The sequence below is a fragment of the Salvia miltiorrhiza genome, chromosome 8, assembly GCF_028751815.1.
Source record: "Salvia miltiorrhiza cultivar Shanhuang (shh) chromosome 8, IMPLAD_Smil_shh, whole genome shotgun sequence".
Lineage (NCBI taxonomy): Eukaryota > Viridiplantae > Streptophyta > Magnoliopsida > Lamiales > Lamiaceae > Salvia > Salvia miltiorrhiza.
In genome coordinates this window covers 11631375-11654146 of record NC_080394.1, presented here as the reverse complement: position 1 = coordinate 11654146, position 22772 = coordinate 11631375, and the positions used below count along the sequence as shown (strand labels likewise).

The following is a 22772-nucleotide window of genomic DNA, read 5'->3' as shown; positions in this document are numbered from 1 at the left end:
ATTTTTAGAAGTGATTGTGCTTTTATATATATATATATATATATATATATATATATATATATAGATTATGAATGAAGTTGGTCTCGGTGATAGCTAAAGTTAAAAGGACAAGTCCCTTTGAATTCTTAAATTTTTCTATTTCGTTATTTTCTTTTTTGAATTTATGTTTGAATTGAGCTGCCAAGATATATGTTGTTGGTTCAGTCGTGAGTTGAGGATCAGTTTGTTTCATATATACATTTTATTATTACCATATGACGTTGTGGAGTTATTCGATTTTCTTATCAAAGAATTGCATGAAAATAAAATTTGAATACCTTTTTTCTTTTGATGAGCAATTGTTCGAGTTTTCATGCTTGTGACTTGCAGTTTTGGACAAATCCTCTCTCCGATACAAGATTTTTGTTCGAGTTGCGATTAAATGTGATTTAACCGAGTTTATATTGTTATTATTTTAAAATTCACGATTAGCACGGTCTAAATTATAAATAAGTAAGTTGTGAATTCAAGTTTTAAAGTTATAATTCAATAGAGTTAGACCATCTGCCACTTGATCACTGAATTTCATGTTCACAGAGGGCGAAGAGCAAAGGGACCATTCTCTTATCTATCTTATAAAGCAAATGATTCACTCGCCTAGGTAAGGCTTTCACCTTTCACATCCCATTTCAGTACGTAGCCTGATTCTCTCTTTATTGGCAATTAGTGATCGAACAGTCGTTGAAGAGGTCTTGACTACATAGCCTCCTACTTCCGTTGCCACAACTGCAACCGTCTTCTAGATATCCTCTTTTAAAGGAAGAATCAAGGAGCACCTACTGGTAGTGGTGAATACTGATAACATGAATTCCCTAGTGCGTTGGATCATCGAAAAATGGATCAATTCCTATCTCTGGTAAGACCACCCATAAGGGTTCATCAACTCATTTCTCGATCAGATATTGGTCACAAAAAGTAAATTTGAACTTGTCACCAGCCTCATCTGGCTTTTCTAGCTTCACAGTTGATCCTTAAAGTTATAATTCAGAACTCGATAGATATTAATTGATAATGTGAGCTTTAAAGCTAAAATTCATCACAACTAGGAATAACTGTGATTGTAAATTCGAGTTTTAAAGCTAGAATTCATAATCGAGCCATAAATTGATTGTGAATAGCGAGAATAAAATAACAAATGTGGTTACTTTTTAAATTTTTACATTAATGGATAATTTTTATTTTTATCATTTTAATTTGAACATTTTAAAAATCACTTTTAAAATATTACCCCCTCTGTCCCATTAGTATTATCCCGCTATTTTTGGGCCCGAAAATTGAGAAGAGTGTAGTTAGTGTATAAAGTGAATTAGTGGAATATATTTAAAATTTATTTTAAATGAATTAGTGTATAAAGTGACGTGGACTCATCATTTAATACAGTTTAAATGATTAATTTTATTAAAAATGGATATTACTAGTGGAACATCTCAATATAATAATTGAGACATTACTAATGGGACAGAAATAGTATTAGTAATACTCTCTTCGTCCATGAAAAAGAATTTTATTTACCTCCACTTTTTTCATGAAAAAGAATTTAATTTAATTTTGTAAACTATCACATCATATACTTTCTCTTATATTTAATTATAAATTGTATTTTTATTTTACTTTTTAATTAATAATGAATTTTTATCATATTTTTATGTACTAACACTATTCTTATAAATTATTCATTTATTCTACTTATAATAAATTTATTAAAATTTGTGTCCACCTTTAAATTAAATGAGACTCTATTTTGTGGAGGGTGAGAGTAATACTGAGGCCATCCACAGCGCATGGATCAAAGGCTGCCTCGATCCGGGTTGAAGACTTGGCCGCCGCACTGGAGACGCGGCGGGATGTGAGGCCGTGTCTTGGGCCTTGGCTATGCAACGGGGCGAACGGCGATTATATATGTCGCGTCCGTCCGGAGGACACGCTCAATTAAAAAAAAAATCGAAATTCATTATTTAAATTCAAAAAAATTCGAAATTCATTATTTAATTATGTTTTTAATTTTATTTTAATTATTGTAATTTTTAATTTTATTTTTAATGAAATTGGTAATTTAAAAATAAAAGTGTAGAAATATGAATTTTGTGGAAATGAAGATTTAAGACACCCTTTAAGATACAATACATTGAAGAGGGGTGTGTCTTAGGTGGGGCCCACTCCTAAGACACCCCTATAAGACACCACCATTGGAGGTGCTCTGATGTGTATGCATAGTACATAAGGATACGAAGTTCTGTAGACGGGTCTTCCAACGTTCTTCATTTTCAAACCCCTAAAGTCGTGTGTTCAATTCTTCTCACCAAACAATCCGAGCTTTACACGTTCATACCAATTCAAAAGCAATTGATCGGTTCGTCAATGGAAGCCATCAGAAAGCAAGCCTCCAGGCTAAGAGAGCAGGTCGCCAGGCAACAGCAGGTACCTTCCTTTCTCTCTCTACATCAGGATTTGTACCGGAACTTAGTCTCAGAGTGATTCACTTTTACTAACATAGATCTGCGCGAGTTGTTGATAATTTCGGACTATGTTTCTGCCCCGGTGTTGAGTTTCTCTTTTTTCTTCTTTTTCTTTGATTTCCTGGCATTTGGAGTTTTAAATCGGAGTAATGCTCTCCATAGTCAGTTCGACTTCGGTTATGCAGTGGATATTTCATTTGTTATTATTTTTTTCGAAGAATAGATTTGAACGATTTCTTTTTCGGTGATTATTGTGAAAGTCTAGCTTAATTTTAAATAGCAAGCTTCGATTCGCACACTTTTCAGTTGTCTGCGAAGGATTTAGAATTCGAATGTAACGAATTGAATTGCTTAATTTGAAGTGAGATCATGAAGTCTGCCTAATTAATGTGTGTTTGTGCGCATCTGTATCTGTTAGCTGGTTTGTGCGAATTGAATTGAAGGAACAGTTGAACTTGAGGCCTTTGGCCTCAAGCATTAACAACTCTACCACTAGAACAACGCTCACATTATGTTGAACAAACACTTCATTGTTTATGTTCATTTCAGGCTGTCCTGAAGCAGTTTGGAGCATATGGAGGTTCGGATAATACATCAACTGATGATGCTGAGCTCCAACAACACCAGAAGCTCGAAAAACTATATATATCTACAAGAGCTGCTAAGGTTATTTGGCTTTTGTTAAATTTCTTTTATTTTAGTCACGTTGGCATGTGTATTTGGTGAACATGGGGGTGGCTTTGGTTGTTAGAAACATGGACAGATTAATCCGCAATAAAGTCTGGGAACAGAAAATTTCTGAATACGTTCACTACCTTCAGTTGATTTCTGATGAAATTATTTACTGTTTATTATTAACATCATAAGCTGAATGTTCATTCTTCCCCTGTAATGTCTCAGCATTTCCAAAGGGACATTGTTCGTGGAGTTGAAGGTTACATTGTTACAGGATCTAAACAAGTTGAGATAGGTTGGTTGCTGTACATGACAACTCTTTTGACTACTCAGTTTAATTTTACCTGGTATGAAGATTTTCATTCTCTGTGTATTGATCATTTAGGAACTAAATTATCAGAAGATAGCAGGAAATATGGTGTTGAGAATACCTGCACTACTGGAAATACATTATCTAAAGCTGCCTCCAATTTTTCACAAGCTCGTGCTCAAATGGAGAAAGAACATGGAAATCTATTGAAAGCCTTGGGCACACAGGTTGCATTTATGCCTTCCCAACTTCTATGATAAAATCTATTGGGACCTTCTCAGTGCTTTCCAAGAGGCACCACTTAATTTGAGATTGACTGGTCACTTAACTTTGATCATTGATGAAGTCCTATATGACTGGTTTTATCCAGAGATGTTTCATATGCATGTGCCTCCGCTAATAAGAATCTTTATAAGCTAAAGTTTAGAGGATTAGGTTTGTTTCCTTTAGTTAGTAGGCAACCTTGAAAGCTGAACTCTCTAGGGACCATAGTCAGAAAGCAAATCTTCACTATAATCTATCATGCTCTCTATGATAATTGATTTATCCAAAAAATTTACTCCCTTCGTCCCAATTCAATAGGCCACAAGAGTTGGGCACGGATGTCAAAAAAGGAGAAAGAAATGAAAATATTCTTTTTTAAATGAGAAGAGAGGTAATTATGTGTGTACCACAATAGCATATAGTGTGAATAATGAGTTATGTATTGACTTTCCATTTTGGGAAGTGGCCTATTGAACTGGGACATCCAAATAAGGAAATGTGGTCTATTGAATTGGGACGGAGGGAGTATATGATATATCATATGGTGCTCTGTTTGATCTTATAATATTCTGACTTGCTGTGTACTAGGTGGCGGAACCATTAAGAGCTATGGTAATGGGAGCTCCACTTGAAGATGCTCGTCATCTCGCTCAGCGATATGATAGGATGAGACAAGAGGGAGAAGCTCAGGTACTTTTGTTACATGTGTACATGTGTGTGTAATGCAATCTATCTCTAGTATTTAAGTGGATGTCCTCCACCAGCTGTTATTGACATATCGTTGAACCTAGATAGGCAGTTGAAGTTGCCAGAAAACAAGCAAAAGTTAGAGAAGGTGCTGCCCATCCTGACATGGCTTTTAAACTTGAAGCGGCTGAAGCGAAATTGCAAGATGTAAAGTCCAATGTGGCAACACTGGGGAAAGAAGCTTCTGCAGCTATGGCTGCTGTTGAAGCTCAACAACAAAGGCTGACTCTGCAACGGCTGATAACCATGGTAATACTTCCAGCTTATTTAAGTATCCTTAGTCAAATTTCCAAGGTACCTGTCTATTTATAGCTACACTTTTCAAGGTTGAAGCTGAACGTGCTTACCATCAACGAGTCCTTCAAATACTCGATCAGCTAGAAGGCGAGGTATGGATATTGACATATTGTTTCATAATTCATACGTCATAAGTGTTAGCCAAATATCCATCACATGTGAAGTTTCAGCTTTTATTTTCATCTTTGTTTAGATGATGTCCGAGCGCCAACGAATTGAAGCAGCTCCTACCCCTAGCATGGACAGTATTTCAGCTCCTCCCATGTATGAAGAAGTAAATGATGTATCTACTTCACCAGTGCAGAATGGGGCAACTGATACCTTGGGATACTTTCTTGGGGAGGTATGTTTTAACAGGATACGAGTTAGAAAAACAGCTGCCAACAGCATATGACAGATCTTTCTAATATTACCCCACATCTCGTTGCTTCTAACAGGTCGTGCACTCGTATCAAGCTGAATCAGATGTGGAGCTTAATTTGTCAACTGGTGACTATGTAGTCGTTCGAAAGGTTTGTTAGTCTCTACCCCTGGAACATTACGGAAGCAACATGACTGGATTCTGTTGTATCATAGCTGATATATATATACTGTAATTTCTTTAAGGTCTCAAATAATGGTTGGGCTGAAGGTGAATGCAAAGGGAAAGCAGGCTGGTTTCCTTTTGGGTACGTTGAGAGACGAGATCGTGTTCTAGCAAGCAAGGTAGCTGAAGTTTATTAAATTACTATGTGCTAGTTTGGGAACCGAAGCACACTGTATTGGTGTATTTGGAATTTTTGGCCCTTACATGGAGTCATATCTGCGTTGCTCCTTGGGCTTAGTATAAAGCTTCTTTTTCAGCTCTAGCAGATGTTGTATTGCATATTGGCTTAGAACATTCTTTATTTTCTTTTTTATTTTGTTCATAGATGTATTGCACGGCTATCCTAGTTAACCAAGGTCGCTATTTCATTTTTTGCGTGCCATATCCACGATTGATATTTCATGTTCTTCAAGTTTTGCCCGGTATATGTGACATGAATTTGAAATTTCCTTGAGATAATAAATTATAAAATATAAAATATGATATTAGATTTATATATATCATATTAAACTGAAAGAGAAAAAATATATATCTTAAATAATAATGCAACGAAGCATTGTAAAATGTGTTTTAAAATTATATTAAGTAATATCGAAAGAGAATGAGAGATCCTCGGAGTTGTGCCACCTCTCTACAAATCAAGTTCAACTCTAGAAATAGTCCAAATCTCAATCCAAGTTTAACACAAACTAATAATAATTTATTGATAAATCAAAAGACCACTGGGAAATTATGGTATACATTTGGACAAATCTTGGTGTTTGAAACCAGATGAGTAAAAAAAAGGCAAGGAGAAGAAAAGTAAACATGAAGAAGTGAGATTCAATACACACCGGCACATTATTCGCTCGCAAAAAATACATTATGTCTGCGTCACCGACTTCCCATAATGGGGGTGAAACCTTAGACAGATAGGAACATGAAACCTTGGACAGATAGGAACAAACTATGTTGCACATTTTGTGCCTCCAATTTGCTGAATTTCTTCACCGCTTATGCGTACATACATGCCGGAAACCGAGTTTACTTGAGAGGTGAATACACATTTCACAAGACATAATTACTGTGATTATTAACTATAGGTTTTCCCAAGAAATCAATCCTGCATATTGAGAGCAAAAATATGAGCAACGGTACAACATCCATTTTTCATGTAAACGATGTGGACAATATAACTTACACATACTGGTTGGTCGAGCTGCTGACAGGAAAGCTAGAAGAATAGCGATTATGATGAAGATGGCAGCGATCTGCATTAGATTAATAATAATATAATCATTTAAGCATCATCTGTTGGACACAATACTTCTTCACTAAACTAGCTTTCCTTTAATGTGCATTGAACGTTACATGTAAATACTGTCAAACGTAGTAAACTATAAAATAAATCATGAGTTCCACATATAATACAACTTTAAATGGCATTACAACTATGCTTGAGCTCACATCATGCCCCTGGCTCCGCCAGTGTGTACTAGAATATGCTTTTAAGGCTAAATTGAGGCATTTTTCAGAATATTAAGGGAAATTTAGCTTTACGCGATACATAATATAAAACAAATTAAAGATAACTTTTTCAAATATGTGTTTAGGTTCTCTTTAAAAACAAAGGTTTTAATTGCAAAAAATATGACATGATTAATGAAGTGTAAGAGGGATCAAAGAGTTGATAAAAAGTTTATCACATCAGACCACTTTAAATAGATTATTACAGATACTAATGATAGGCAAAGAAGGAGATGAAAACTAACCATAGTTGCATTGTATTGTGGCTTCCTCTGGATAATGTAAGAATTCCTGGTAAAGAAGAAAAAGAAGTGATATAAAATTGACAAGTGCTTCTAAATTATAGGAGAGTAGAGAGAGATGGAAAGGTAACTAACCTTTGGCCTAGAGCTCCAGAGTCCCTGCAAAGTTTCAAGACTTTCTCCAAGTTGGCTTTTGTCTTTCTGGCATTAGGATCGGCATCATCAACCTAAGAAGTTCGATAGGACATAAGGTTCTTAGTGACAAGTAGATAGAAACACAATTACATAAAGGTTCGCTGCCAGTAAAATATCGTGTCCATCTAAGTTTATACTGCAACCTGTAACTCGAACATAAAAGAAACCTAACATTCAAAATTTGCCTACTGTACATGGATCATGGACATCTCCTAGCAATAAAACGGTAAGTCGGTAAGTATGAATTCAGTAACATGATTATCAGACACAAGACTCCGTTCTTCAATTGTATTTGAATGCAAAAACAGAATGACCCAGTCAAAATGGTGGCCATAAATTTAATAAACTCACAATTTTGCAATCTCAAATAGAAAAAATAACTAATTATAGTTTGTTTTCACAAAATTATCAGGGATGCTAGAAGGAAATCATTTTAACACAGAATTCTGAAAAATCATCACTATTGGATCAAACTCGTACCTTTGATTTCAGCATAAGAGAGAAGTCATAAAAAGCCCCATAAACATCTGACATAGTTTTAGTTCTGTCAATAACTTTCGCAGTTAGACCTAGGACAAGAAACACACAATGTAAGTAATCAACGCCACCTGTTATTTCAACTGCAATAGGAACACATGATGAAATTTAAAAACAAATAGACCAACATGCAACTTAGCACAAAAATTTGCAATGGTTCAAAGGAGTAAGGAATTATCGTTCTGCAAGCTAAAACACGATCTATACTTTTACAAAGTCGTAGGAGGAAAAACATATGTACGCAATACGTATGCAGATTCGCAGAATACTGTGTACTACCTAGAAATTGTATTATATTCTCTATTTCTCTTTAGTTAATTAATAAAATCATTTAAAAGAAAGAAAGAGTATGTCAGTGTCTGAGCACATATAATGGGCTATATAAATAATTTCAAAACCAGTGGAAGATGGACAGAGTGGTCATCAGTTAGGAACCGGCCAACAAAATTCCATTTCGGATGTTCAATGGAAAATCATTTTTGTCAGATAAGTTTGTTCTTTGTTGCAGTTATTTATCTTCATTACCAGATAAGAAACCGTTTGGAAACTTACCACGCCTCATTTTCACAACACCTCTGAAGACTTGAATGTTGTTGTAGCACAAAGCTAATGTCCCAATTGCCATGATCTGGTAGTATCATTTGATAGAAAAAGATTAGATATTTACAATTGAAAGTATGAACATGCGGTCAGAACCAATCTTAGATGTAGGATGCATCATGCCAACCAGCATATAGATCAACACATAAACTTTCAGATAATTCTAATAGTAGAACAGATACTAAATCTTTAGTGCAAACTCAATTTTTTTTTCTCTATCCAAATTTTAAAAGCACACAGAAAACAGCAACCAATAAGCACACCAGAAGATGGATGGTCCGATTCCCACAAATCATTTACGAGCAGGACACATCAGACACAAGATGACAGATAGCCACATTACACGATTTAATATGCCACCACAGCATTGCCCATCAGCAATTACAGATAAAAGAATGACAAACTGGTGGTAAAACTTAGACATGCATACCAGTATGGGAACTATAAAACCATGATCCAAAGTATTTTAGATCATAAATCGCCATTATAATTATGTTGCTTCTATATGAAGGGGAAAAAGTACTATATATATAAAATATATGAAAGAACCATAAAACAATAACTACCTGCGGAATTGCACAAAAACGAAAGATAGCTGGATCTCGTAGAGCAAGCATGTAGTTCAGGCAATCTTCAACATGTATTAAGGCATTTGTAACCATGTCGTTCAGACAGTGCACTGCCTTAACTGAGTTTTCCTCATACTTCAAGTCCTAAGAGAACAAAAACAAAAGATACTGATCAGAACACAATTTACTTAGCATTAAATCTGCTCTGGAGCAACTAAGTTGAATGCTTTAAAGATCTATTGAGATGAAGCTATTAATACCTCAAGTTTGTTCGCATATTTACTCCAAATTTCACGAGGCCAGAACATTCGTGACTTTGGTATCTCATTAATATCCTCCAAATAATCTCTAATAATATTAGTTTTCTGCAATTGTGCAAAGAAGTAAGCAAAATGTTAAGAGTTAAATTGCCAGAGATATCTAAATTACAGTGGGTAGTGCACACAAGGCTGAAAACAACATATCAGTACCTGAAGAAATAAACCCATTGAGTTGGAGATAGAATCAGATGCCAGATCTTCTTTTCCTGAAGCATGGAACAGTTTTGACAATCCTAGTCCAACAAGTCCAGCCACATAGTGACAATATTCATCATAATCATCAACTGTTTCTACCTGGCAAGAGAAAGAAGTCCAATAGAGTTTCAAAACACTTTCTGTCAAGCACATACGTAAACAGGAACACATTATTTGTGTCAAGATTCCTGAGCCACGCATGATTTATTTCATAAATTCATTTTACGTGTAATGGCAACAGAGAGAGTACTGGTTAATAATTACTAGTATTATAATTTTTGGGGGTACGTTAGACCGTTAATTTTCATATCTAGATTTCATGAGATGTGGCATCAAGGCAAGGTAACAAATACTTTCACAACAATGTCAAAATAGCTAAAAAACCACCGCTAGCATGATATTTCTGATATACCTCCTTGCATATAAATTTTGCCATTCCTTCACCCATTCTCATGGTAATGTTCTCAATTGCCTCTTGGTAACTGCAAAAGAGAACAGAAATTATCATACATGCAACAGAAGATTGTATGCCATGTGGAAAATAATGAACATGAGGAGCATATCAATTTTCTTAAGTGGTTAAGTGGAAATTAGCTTCAACTGCCAGAATCATGAACATGAGAAGCATATCAATTTGAAAATGAAATATGTTCTGTTAACATTACATAAAAAAAATTGCTAGTTAAGAAATACCCTTTTCCAAGCTCCAGAAAAGCGACAGAAACATGATGAAACTCATCCATGAGAACTTTGTACTCCTTTGTACCACCTGCCAAAGATCAGATTTGTATACTTGTTCACATGTTATAAAGAAACTTATAGCATGTGCCATGTAGAAAATGAAAAGGAGCTCTTAGAGTGGCCCCAAATGAGAAATAAACTGAAAATATAGAATGCTAAGTAGGTCAAAGGCAGAACAAAAAAACTCACATGAAAAATGCCATTCCGAGTTATATATGTGACGATGAAATGCCTTCAAAATAGGTACTTTAACTTCTGATGCTATGCTTGTATCATCCTCTGTCAAGTTAACAGAAAAGCAGAATATAGTAAATTAAATTGTCACAGTGGAATAAGAACAATCCATAAATACCAGAAGAATGACAATTGGCATGGACAAAGAAAATTGCATCCTTAAATAGTTTTAAGTTTCTGAGACTGGTATCTCCAGAAAGATCAAAAGGAAGCAAAGGTGTGGTGACTGTAAAACTGGCTTATTATCTGAGTAATAAGGAACGAGTACAGCTCCTTTCAAAAATACATTGAATCTATAAATAAGGAGAATCTCCTGGAGAACAAAAGAACATGTTGATCGTGTAATCAATCAAATGGCATGTTGAGGTTTATGACGGTATAACAGATTCACTTCATGTGAGTTCAAAAAATCTAGCATTTCACTATGTACTGAAATATTACTCCTAGGAGGTAAGCATGCTCAACCAATATGTTAACTGGCCGGCCATAGAGTGAAATATATATTGGCATGGTATCTTAGTGAAAAGGTCCATGATTTTTCTCAAAATTATCAGCAGGAACCACAACATAAAAGAGCTTAAACAATATTTCTTGAATTATTTGATCATTACGATGATAGACCTAAGTGCCAAAAGGATTGTTATGGAGAAATCTGGCAAAAGCTCTTCAGCAGGTAGAGTGTATGAAAAACAATTACAATATATAAAAACACATATTCATAAAAGAACATACCAACTGTGTCAAGCGCTCGCAGAACTAAATAGAATATGCATACCTGAAAGATTAAAAAAGAGCACATTAAGATATTATGAGAAAGTTCGCCTAAAAAAAAGAAGATATTATGAGCAAGTTTATAATCGAAAGGAGAGATACATTCAGGATTTAACATGTATACTTGTATAGCTTAAACTGGGCTGGTCACATTGAAGCGATAGGGTCAATTTGACCTTCTAGTAAAGTCTATTACTCGGGAAACAATATTTCTACAATTATTTTGTGTTATAAATCCAAGTTAATTCATATTAAAAATCTAAGCATATCATCCTTTCATCCTGAATCTAAGCATCTTTAGATAATTCGCTTCTGATCTACAAAACAGATGTCCAATCAGCTTTAAGAAACACAAAATGTCTCCTCCATTCTTATTTGCAATAAACTAAAATTTTAAGCTAATGGCATATGAATAGTTGACTGAAGTGGTGCTTGACGAGCTGCATCAGCTGAAATAAGTCTTAAGTTTGATCTCAAGCTTTTCCAATTCGTGTTTTTACAAGAATAAATTTCATTCAAAAATTATCCAAAGGATGTGAAACTAGCAGGTTTAAAGAGTATTTTTAAATGTTATAATTGCAAATTACTAGTACTATAATTTTTCGTTTTTTAACTTCGCATCGCAAATACCACGTTAAAGTGTGTAAAATATAAAACTGAAATCGAATATGAATGCAACAACTAATCGAGCTCCAGTTTATGACCACAAGAATACAGCACACACAAACACATCAAAATAAACATCTAAACTAGAACGTAACAAAAAAAAATATTAAAAAAAAGTAGAAAAAAACTGAATAAACTTACAGCATCACGAAGATCAGTATCGAGCTGCTGAATAACGAGAGCGAAACTTCTAGATACTTTATGAAGCATGGAATAACAAAATGCCCAGTGCGGCTCCGCCGGTATCTGCTTCTCAGCCTGTCGCGCCGCCAGTTTCAGTTTCACCATCGGATACAAATCTTCCGGATGCTTCAAAATCGCCCCCAAATTCACCATTTCTACACTGCTCAACACCAAATCTATTAGAAAGTTCTTCGCCACTGATACAAACGTCGACCGCATCACAACGCATGATTCGAGCTTACAGCAAAATCATCCAATTAAAAACGCACTGAAACAACATCGAGTACTACCTGTGGATTCCGAGAGTTATGAATATTCTGAAAATGGAGAGCGAGCGCGAATTGCGACGATGAATTTTGTGCGTGCTGCTGAAAATGTGGGCATACAAAGATGACTTTATGTATTTAATGGGGGAGTGATTGAAAGAAAGGAGTGCTGTTGAAGTAGTTAGTGCGTGTAGTGTGTGTAAATATGTGTGGGGTTTGCTGGATGGAAAATTGAAGAGCCTGAAATCTTTGACTAAAGTAAGTTGTTATGCTGTTTACCATTTCTTTTCTATTCTCGCTCTCTATTAAATAAAAATCTTGGAAACGGCCGGCCAGCTGAGGGGTACTCTCGGAATAAAGATTAAGATGGTGGAATTTGTTGATACTGATTTTCCGAATTATGTGAGCCTTGTTAATTGTTTTGTCGTATGTAATACTCCTTCCGTCCCACCATTTTAGTCATTTATTCCATTTTGAGATGTCCCAAAAAGATAGTCCACTTTTCTAATTAGTACTATATAAAAATATTATTTTTACTAAATTAACCTTATTTAATGCTTCACTTAAATGAGAAAAGGATGTGTGAAAATTATAAATAAGGGTATAAAAAATAAAAATATAAAAATTAAATGCATTTTCTTAATATGTGTGAAAAATGAGAGGGGACTAAAATGGTGGGACGGAGGGAGTAATATTTTATGCAGTCCTCAAATACAGAGGGAGTGATTTGATTCTCTACCATCTAGATACAGAATAAACAAACGACATCGAGATTGTCTTAAGAATTACTCCCTCCCGTCTCATTTTAATAGATTTTTTTTTTAAAATATATTCTATTAGAATAAATTTATTTTTTACTTTTAAATAAAATATATACTCCATTAGATAGTAACTTGTGTAGATATACATAAATAATTGATACACAATCTGGAAGACTGGGCCCGTTTACTGGTGTGCCGAATGAAAAACAAATTAACAAAATAGTTCAATAATTGGTAGTGTTTTTACTCGAGAAGAATTTTCAAGTGCGAGTAGCCCATTTTTTTTTTTAATTGGTGGCTCGTAATTTCCATGGCTTCGTCTGGTGACGATTATTTTTCTTTCTTTTTTAATAAAATAAACGTTTCAATCTAAAACGTTGAGAGATGTTCACACCTTGGGTAAATTGAACTTATCATCAGTGACATCACTAACGGTGCGAAAGTCAAATTAAGAGTGTTTTAATTGTTTAGAGAGGTAATTGCAATTTATTAAAAGAAGTAGAATTATGGAGAAGGCAAAATAATGAACTAACTCAAATAAGCAAAGTTCGTGTGTACGGTAAATTATAATAATTTTCTATTTGTATAAAATAAATACTTAAATGCATTTAGGTGGCAAGATTTCGTAGATCCATCACCAAGCAAGGTGCTATACTCAATTTACATCTTAATAATTCATCCGTTTTTAGTAAGTTTTGGAGTAGTATTCCTAGCCATCAAAATACACATATCAATAAAATAAAAAAATATATTTATAATTTTATTAATTATCATAATAAATACATATATACAACTAATTATTATATATTCTAACAAGTATTAAATAAAAATAAAACAAGAACAATGACATAATTATACTCTTAAATTTTGAAATCTGACGCTTATTAGAAAATATTAAAATATGACACTTAATAAAAAACGGAGGGAATAGTATGAATTTTAGGGATTTATCGTATTTTTAGACTGAACGTATAATAATATTATGAGTTTGATTATACATTAGATAACTCTCGTAATTCTTAAAAAAAATAAAAAAAAAATCAAGATTTCGGTCGACCGTTCTAATATTTTTAAGTGAAATTCTGAAATTATTTATGTGCAATATTTTGCCATGCGGCGCAATCCCAAGATATTCAAGTAGAATTATTGTAGAAATATCGGTAGCAAATAGGCCTCTAAAAGTCATTATCGTACAACTAAATAGAAAATTATGGCTTATTAATTCACTCCACAGATTAGGATAGGCACCATCTAATCTAGGTTATGAATTAATATTTGATCGAAAGGCTACATGAAACGCCACTTTATAACTGAAATGTCTAAATTTCACGCAATCCGTCAAAATAATTTGCTAATATTTTTCATAGAAGTATAAGATAATTAACTCATAAACTTTTACATCTTATAAATATTTCTTAACTATTATGGCATATTGTCCCCAGAAAAATATCTGAACGATGCGAACTTATATCTATGAACAGTTAGGATTCAAGTTTCACCGTTCCCCCTCCCCCATATACATGTAAAAAAAAATACTATTCTGACCTATTAATCTCCTCGAGAATATCCAAATGATAAACACCATTTTTGTTGATGGGGAGATTTAGGTCTAGATAATGATTTTTGTGTATTATAACTATATATGTTTCGGTAAATCATACAAAGAATGGTTTAAATTGATTTTTTAATTCTTACACTAAGAAATGATTTTAGAGGAGGTCTCTCATCTCATGCGGTCGTTTGTATCGTGCTGATCAACTCACATACTTTAATATATGACACTTACAAACATCTTATTAAAATATACGAGCGATGAATTTGTGAAGTTTTAATATGATCTATTTCCTATGTCTAAAAAGGTAACAATATACTAATAGGATGACTTTTTGAAGTTTTAATATGATCTACTTTCTTTTTTTTTTTGGTAAAAGAAAAGATATATTGAGATCAAAAGGTACCAGAGGTACCCCAAAGTTACACAATGAGAGAGGTAATCTCTTGCGAGAACCAAGCTGAAAAGGAAGGCTCCTGGATAATCAAATTAAAGAGTTTATTCCAGCTCCACATGCGTGTCTTGATTTTGTCGACCGTTTTTTGAAAAGCGGGCTGCTCACCTTCGAACCTGCATGCGTTGCGGTCTCTCCAGATTTGCTAGACTGTACAAGTCCAAAGTGACGTCAAGAACCTCCTACCCTTCTTCTCCTTGCAAAGGTTAGTGAACGAGAGGAAGTGAGAACTAACGAGGTTTGGACGAACCGTACTTCTCCCGATCCACTTTTGAATCTCGTCCCAGACTCTATCGACTTTAGAACAACAGAGAAACACGTGATTGCACGTCTCAGGGCTGAAACAGGCGCTGCAAAGAGACTCGACGTCGTCAAGAGGGATGTTCCGTTTCGAGAGGTTGTCGCAGGTAGGCATCCTGTTCCTCAGCGTTCTCCAAGCTGAAAATCTTGCCTTTTGGCCAAATATGATCTACTTCATGTGTCTAAAAAGGTAACAATATACTGATAGGCCAAATTGCATTAAGTACATACTTAAACAGTGCATGAAACCATGTGTGTCTATACTTAAGATCAATTATTGTTTTTGGCTTTCATTGATAAAATATTTGAATGCACATAATTAGACCAGTCGAGTATATTATTCAATTTGTTGAAGTCCCACACGCAAGGTATTTCTCGCATGCATGCGGTGATCTTTTCCCACCGTTTGGGTGGTGGTGAGGCCTCGTCTGCGTGAGGGGTTACATAATTAATTATATTCAAATACCTCTTGTAATTTCAAAAAGAGTATATCATTTAATTATTGTTGGAGATTTATGCAGGCTTAAAACATTTATAAAGGGCGTTTACTTTACATATTTTGATAAAATGTATGATTATGTATTTTTATACTCCCTCCGTCCCATTGGGCTTGTCCCATTTGATTTCGACACGGTTATTAAGGAGAGTATTAGTAGTGTTAAGTGTGTAGATAAAGTAGGAGAGAGAATGTGATAAAGTAAGAGAGAGAAAGTGATAAAGTGATAAAGTAGGAGTGTTATTTATATAAATGGGACAAGAACAATGGGACAAACAAAAAAGGAATACGGGACAAGATCAATGGGACGGAGGGAGTATTTAATAGTAGGATTCCTTCAATCCCATATTTTTAATAAGATATGAATCAAGTAAAACTAGCTTAAATGATAGAAATAATCAAGAACCTTGAGATATTTCAAAGTTTCAATTCATCTAAGTAAACAAGGGATTAGCCTTACTATTTTTATCTATCAAAACTAATAATCAAAAGTATATATCCCCTATTCGATAGCATGCATATTTTATTGCGTCCATTAAGGTTATATAATTTTTAATTATTTTTTGTGATAAATATTTTTAAGATGTAATAATAATAATAATATTTTTAGTTTTGCAATAAATAGTTTTCTTGACAAAAAAAATATTGATATTATTTTAGCATAAATACATGAAATAAGAAGAAGACCTTCCATATGAGCCGAAGGTTCATCTCGAATATGCGCATTAGAAAAATCACAAGCACTCATAACAAGCATATGAGTCAAAAAATGGACTAATGACGAACAAAATGAACACTCGCATTGAAAAAGTCCGCAAGAAAAATAACAACAATTATTAATTATTTATTGCCCAAAACTCATAATAGTCTCTCATATTAGAATCAATAACAACCGACATCATCTTGTTGTCCGTCAAAATCTCAACACGATTAAGCCTGTTTTTCTTATCCAAGGTAGCGTTTCAATAACCTCAATAGCTTTCCCACAACACCCCTCACCAATCCTGTAGAATAATGTCAGCTCTAGTTCGATTATGGGAAGCAAAAACACAACATCCATGAGGCATCTATACCAACCTCCATCCACAAAATGTCATCACACACACCCACAAGTGCAACCCCACCTCCTGTATACCCCACATTTTGTTGCGCTGCAAGCCACTCTAAACGAGAAGCAACAACTCGTCAAAGTGACATTCCAGCCATCGACACTTTTTCATCCCATACAATACTATTTCGATCTCGCCACAAATGTCACACTAACATAGTCATATACTCCTCAACTTTTAAATGTCCGAGCTCACATATTTTGAAATCCACGATGTAAGACTCACTACCATCAATCAACCGGCTAAATTGCATCCAAAAAATGGGACCTCATCCAACACCCCTAACCAAAATTACAAACCCACAAAAATATGTCAACTATTCTCTAAACTCACCACACACGCATCAAACTCAACCCCAACATCTACACCTCTTGTTAACAACTTAGATCTTGTTGAAAGTACATCATGCGTAACCCTTTATAGAAATAATTTCACCTTTATAGAGTTTTCAGTTTTCACGGAGCTTTCTGTGGCCCTCTCTGCATGGTCATCAACATTTAAAGATATTGAGCACGCGAGCTTGTATGCATACCTCATCATGTAAATGCTCTCAGGTTTATAATGTTATATCAAACGGTCCTCTCCCAACAGAGCGCTTAGTGGAAAGCTAAAGATATTCCTCGTCTCATCTTCATCAAATATCTACCCCATGAGCTCCCCATTCCATCTTCTAGTATTTGTGTGCGTCAGTTAACTCAAACACATATCTTGTATGTCAGAAACGTGAATGTGCAAAGAAATTCCTATCTTGCCGCAACCACTAATCTTGAAACACCTCAACTCCTACCTTGCTTCAAAATTTTCAATGTAATTCACTCCGCAATAAATCTTGAGATAATCAGATGCTTCTCCAAGTGAAACACGAACTATGCCAGTCATCGACACTTGAAGATCCTCCTTAGAGAAATATTTGAATTTAAGAACACAACAAACCTAAACATTCGGGCTGACTAACAATCTCTAACCAATCTTCAACTGGAATTTCCAAAAGCCAAGTCCCCAACTTCTTTTTCACACAAAGTATATCCCATTTCACCCACCTTATACTTCTCGTCCTATTGCTACCAGTACCCCACCATAATGGATTTAACATTCTCTCTAATTCATCATTAAAAAACATAGGAAAAAGAAAGGTTGTCCTACAATAAGCTGGAATTATTTGAGCAATTGATTTAATAATTACTTCTTTTTTCAACTTCTGACGACTTATTGTCTTGCCAACTTTGAATATGGCTCCAAAGTTTGTCACACAAAAATCCAAACATGCAATTTTTCCTTCTTCTGATTAAGGATGAAAGAGCAAGATACCACTACCACTCTGTATTCAATACTTGAGAACCACGTAAAAGTCCCGAAATAGATTGCTTATCCACCTCGACCACATTGTGACTAAAAAGGACCCTTGATTTCTGGAAGTTGATGGCCTAGCCTGAACATCTCTCATAATTGTTCTACACCCATGTAAGAACGGTACACTCTTTCATTGTTCCTCAGCAAAGCAACATACTATTGTCTACAAACATTAAATGTAAAATAAGAGGACCCTTCATACATATCTGCAAGTCATGCAACGTCCCTCACGCCATCTTATAATTCAACATGTCCGAGAAACCCTTAGCACAAAGAATGAATAAATAGGAAGATAGTGGATTACCTTGTCATGGACCTCATCCGACCGAATGGGAACAATCTCGTATTGCCTAAACCATGACTATATACTCCACCGAACAAATGCACACCCGCACACCACCAACTGATCCAATAAATCTATTTTTTTTAGTATTGCCAATCAACTCTACCATATGCTTTACTAATGTCATTCTTCATCAACGCCAAATCTCCATATTTTCCTTTAGTTTTTTTCTTCATCGAGTGTATATCCTCAAAAGCAATCAAGGCATTATCTAGTATAGCACGCCCATCAATGAAAATAGATTGGGCCTGGTCAACCAAATACACTATAGTTTTCTTGAGCATATAACACATAACTTTAGAAATAATTTTATACAAGACATTGCATAAAGCGATGAGCATTAAATCCTTCATACAACCCGTATTATTAGTCCTCAAAATTAATACTGCATTTGTAAAAGTTAACCAATCTAGGAATAGCACCTTATATAACCATTCCACATCATCCAAACATAATACTCTGAAGCACATCCCAAATTTTTTGATAGAAAGTTAGATTAAAGCCACAAAGACCCGACACCTTATCTGGATGCATATGAAAAGTTGTCTTCTTGAACTCCTCAATAATAAAAAGTCTAATAAGCATAACATTTGAATATGTCATGACCAAACATTGAACATATCATAGCGCATTATCACACTCCTTAATCCCGCTTAATCTCACTCAAACCTATGGAAAAAGATCCTCATAAAACCTCTCTAAATTCCCCAACCTCCCACAAACAAAATAAGAAATGTTCGTATTTAAAATTCACAATGAATGAAAATGTCAATAGATTTTTTATTTGTTTTACCTCGTTTAAGAGGTTTAGTAACATCAACATCGACTCTAATGCTCATGCATTGCCTCCAAACATCCTCCACATTAGAAGTATCACACTCGAGAAAAATCACCAAGAAAACCACCCAATTACCTACTGGTTCCCTCTATGATATAGCCTGTGGTGTTTAACGAAACCAACACCTAAACTACGGAATGAAAGGCGTAAACTATACCTAGTAAAGTTGATCGGAAAGGATGAAGTCACAATCGGAGAATCGAGCACGAGAGCAAAATATAACTGTAGTATTAAGAGCAAATGATAGCGTAGTCGTCATACACGAGCACGAGGCCTATTTATAGATTACAATTGAGGGTAAAAAGGTAAAATCGATGCTAGTGCATGCGTTTGACATGATTGAAGGGTATATTAGGAATTTCATCTTCACGCGGGAAAATCCTCCGCGTCTTTGGCGATCCTTCTGAAAGAGGCGATCTCTCTGGCACGGATGACTTCCCTGGCGTGGAGGACTTCTCTGACGTGGATGACTTCTCTGGCGTGGAGGACTTCTCTAGCGATGGATGACTTCTCTGGCGTGGAGGACTTCTCTGACATGGATGACTTCTCTGGCGTGGAGGACTTCTCTGGCGAGGGTGACTTCTCTGATGAGTGTATCTCTTCTGCCATATTCGTCCCGCCAGTGGGGTCGATTCCTCTGATTTGTATTCTTTCCCTACTCTGCACATATTACTCCTCATCAGCCTGCGAGAAGATCGTGCACTTAAATCTAGAAAGCCAGATTATCAAATGCCCCTTCTATGGGAACTTTCCCTATACAAAGCTTGTGGAGAATCAATGAGATGTTGTTGAACGACCATGGCCTACCCTTCTCAATGCGCTATTTGTCAGTAGGGTGGAAAATTAAAAGATATACTCCCTCCGAACGCGATATCATTTCCACATTGTGGACGGCGCAAGTTTTAAGAAAAATGGTGAATAGTAGTAGATAGTAGTGGATATTGTAGTGATTGGAGTTTGAGTCCCACTATTGTTATGAGTGGAAGTTTGTGGACCCAACTTCTATAAATGAAAGTGGAAACGATATCGCGGACGGACCGAAATAACAAATGTGGAAACGATATCGCGGACGGAGGGAGTATTTGTGATTGCCAATCTCCTTCATAAAGACACCCTTTTATAGCCACCAAATACTTTCAATACGACTCCTCATCAGGTTGAAATTGATCGGTTGGTCAGTCAGAATTCTCCCACGAAGCGAAGATCCACACCAGTCTCGCTTTCTTGGAGACTCTCATATTCCAAATTATTCTCATATCCTCATCCTCTGAAAGTTGGATATTTTCCATTAGCGGTGAGTAAAATATTCGAAATCGAATAACTGAACCGATCCAAATCAAAATATTAAAATATGATTTGATTTTTTCGCTTTTTCAATTTGGTTCGGTTTTATTTTTCAAAAAATTGGTTTTCTAAATATCGAACAAAACCAAAAATCGAATTATATTTATATTAACCTATACTATTTTATAATATTTACAATATATATATATATATATATTAATTTTGATTTATACATTCGCTTATTTTTTTATTTATTTTTCGATTTTCAATTTTTTGGTTTGGTTCGGTTCCAATTTTAAAAGAATTTCAGTTAATTCGGTTTGATTTATTCAGTTAATTTGGTTCGATTCAAATTTTTTTTCTAAACCAAATATAAATATTATTTAATTTGATTTTAGCAAAAAACGGAATTGGAAACCAAATGCTAACCCCTATTTCCCATATGTGTCTCCGTTATGGGTAAATGCTAATCCCTATTTCCCATATGTGTCTCCGTTATGGGTAATGGGTAATGATGCGCCCCCCCCCCCCCCCCCCAAAAAAAAAAAAAAACACACACACCAAGGCTCTCGATGAGTAAAAAAAATAGATAAACTCAAATGCTATCAATAAAGGAGAGAAAAACTAAAGCTCTCAACAAAGAAGAGAAAAATTAAGTTGATTCCAGGTTAGCATACAGATAAAATTAACTAAATGGGTGAAAGTGTTTAATTTGACTACTTTCATTAGATTGAATATTTCACATTTTAGGCATCACAAATTGCCAGTTGAAGTTATTCTAATCACCTTGGAGATAATTGTTTAACCAATATCATAAATAGTTATAAAATAGTGAAACTAATTGTAAGACACAATAAACTATGCGATAGATAATCACATCTAAGAGTTGTGATTCTTGTGAAGGTGTGAAGATGGAGCGAAGAATACGTTCAAAATTATGTAGAGGGGGAAAAATGAAAAGCTAAAAAAATGTTGACATATCGGACGCGACTGCGTCGCCCTTAACATTCTCTGCGATAGATTTTGAAAAATCTATATTATTTGGGTCTTCTTTTAGGCTTATTTAATTAGCGTTTATTTCATTGGGGTCAATGGCGGCAAACGTCTCTCGTAGCATCACATTTTAGTTGAAAAATACTGTGAAATTTTTGTGCTTGGAATTTTCATGTCATTAATTTAATGATATATTCGTCAATTTGTGACATAGTATTTCTTATTTCAAAAGAGTGTGGGTGTCGCTAAGGTCAATCTAAGCTTGCTACGTCTCATTTCCATGTTCTTGTTTACACTAGTCGATAAATGTGAACAAAAAAACACGTAATATGAACGACCATCACATTCGACAATAATATTTTAAGCTTTATAAATATTTTCAAATTTTACATATATGGCTCATCTTAGTGGGTGTTTAGTGTAAATAGGAGGTTGATTAAGGTCTCGTTGATTTAATCTCATGGGTCATTGTTTCTGCTTAATTACAAATTGGCTACGTTTTAATCAAGGTTATTAACACGAGAAATATTCTAACAAAAAACACGACAAAGAAACGTTCTACTTTGGTATAGCATAACAATGTTAGTATTAATTATTTAATTTTATATTTCTTTGATTTAATTCGATACATTAACTTATATGCAAGAAAATGAATGAAACGTTGAATTTTTATGGATTACGAAATATAATATACTAGTAAAGAGTAATTTTTTATTATTATTAATGTAATATAATTATCTGTCTATTTGTTGTCAGTCCTCTTCGAAGACGGAGGGAGTTGGCCAGGTTGGACTCAAGCATATTAATGTTAGCAGCCCTTTCACACTTCTCACCGATTTAATAATGGACAAATGCTATTGTTTGTTTAAGTCAAAAAACTTATTGTTTTTTGA

The 22772-nt window shown here is 34.7% G+C and overlaps 2 protein-coding genes across 5 annotated transcripts; one reads left to right on the top strand and one right to left on the bottom strand.

The window, feature by feature from the left end:
• Positions 1–2241: 2241 nt before the first annotated feature.
• LOC131000997 (SH3 domain-containing protein 2-like) lies at positions 2242–5756 on the top strand. Its single transcript, XM_057927153.1, has 10 exons — positions 2242–2457; positions 3045–3161; positions 3396–3465; positions 3556–3707; positions 4333–4434; positions 4540–4740; positions 4818–4880; positions 4982–5131; positions 5226–5300; positions 5395–5756. Exons 1-10 carry the CDS (start codon positions 2398–2400, stop codon positions 5509–5511), a joined length of 1107 nt encoding a protein of 368 aa, XP_057783136.1. The 5' UTR covers positions 2242–2397; the 3' UTR covers positions 5512–5756.
• A 296-nt stretch (positions 5757–6052) lies between these two features.
• Positions 6053–12689, bottom strand: LOC131000996 (squalene synthase 2-like). Of its 4 annotated transcripts, none has more exons than XM_057927150.1 (15): positions 12424–12689; positions 12092–12288; positions 11246–11288; positions 10469–10558; positions 10232–10307; positions 9951–10020; positions 9494–9637; positions 9284–9388; positions 9021–9167; positions 8407–8482; positions 7798–7886; positions 7258–7349; positions 7126–7171; positions 6561–6624; positions 6053–6476 (listed from the first exon to the last, which is right to left on the bottom strand). In XM_057927150.1, the coding sequence occupies exons 2-15, from the start codon at positions 12284–12286 to the stop codon at positions 6451–6453; spliced, it is 1263 nt and encodes a 420-aa protein (XP_057783133.1). In that variant the 5' UTR covers positions 12287–12288; positions 12424–12689; the 3' UTR covers positions 6053–6450. The 4 variants fall into 4 exon arrangements, with proteins under 4 accessions (XP_057783133.1, XP_057783134.1, XP_057783132.1 ...); XM_057927151.1 differs by having other exon boundaries at positions 6555–6624; positions 12092–12293; positions 12424–12688; XM_057927149.1 differs by having other exon boundaries at positions 12092–12293; positions 12424–12688.
• Between the last annotated feature and the right edge of the window lie 10083 nt (positions 12690–22772).

Coding starts and splice junctions, on each gene's coding strand:
- LOC131000997 (XM_057927153.1), top strand. CDS start 2,398: ATGGAAGCCATCAGAAAGCAAGCCTCCAGGCTAAGAGAGCAGGTCGCC. Junction 2,458..3,044: donor AGGTCGCCAGGCAACAGCAG/GTACCTTCCTTT, acceptor TGTTCATTTCAG/GCTGTCCTGAAGCAGTTTGG. Junction 4,435..4,539: donor GACAAGAGGGAGAAGCTCAG/GTACTTTTGTTA, acceptor GAACCTAGATAG/GCAGTTGAAGTTGCCAGAAA.
- LOC131000996 (XM_057927150.1), bottom strand. CDS start 12,286: ATGGTGAATTTGGGGGCGATTTTGAAGCATCCGGAAGATTTGTATCCG. Junction 7,350..7,797: donor CTCTTATGCTGAAATCAAAG/GTACGAGTTTGA, acceptor CGAACTTCTTAG/GTTGATGATGCCGATCCTAA. Junction 6,477..6,560: donor GTCAGCAGCTCGACCAACCA/GTATGTGTAAGT, acceptor CTCAATATGCAG/GATTGATTTCTTGGGAAAAC.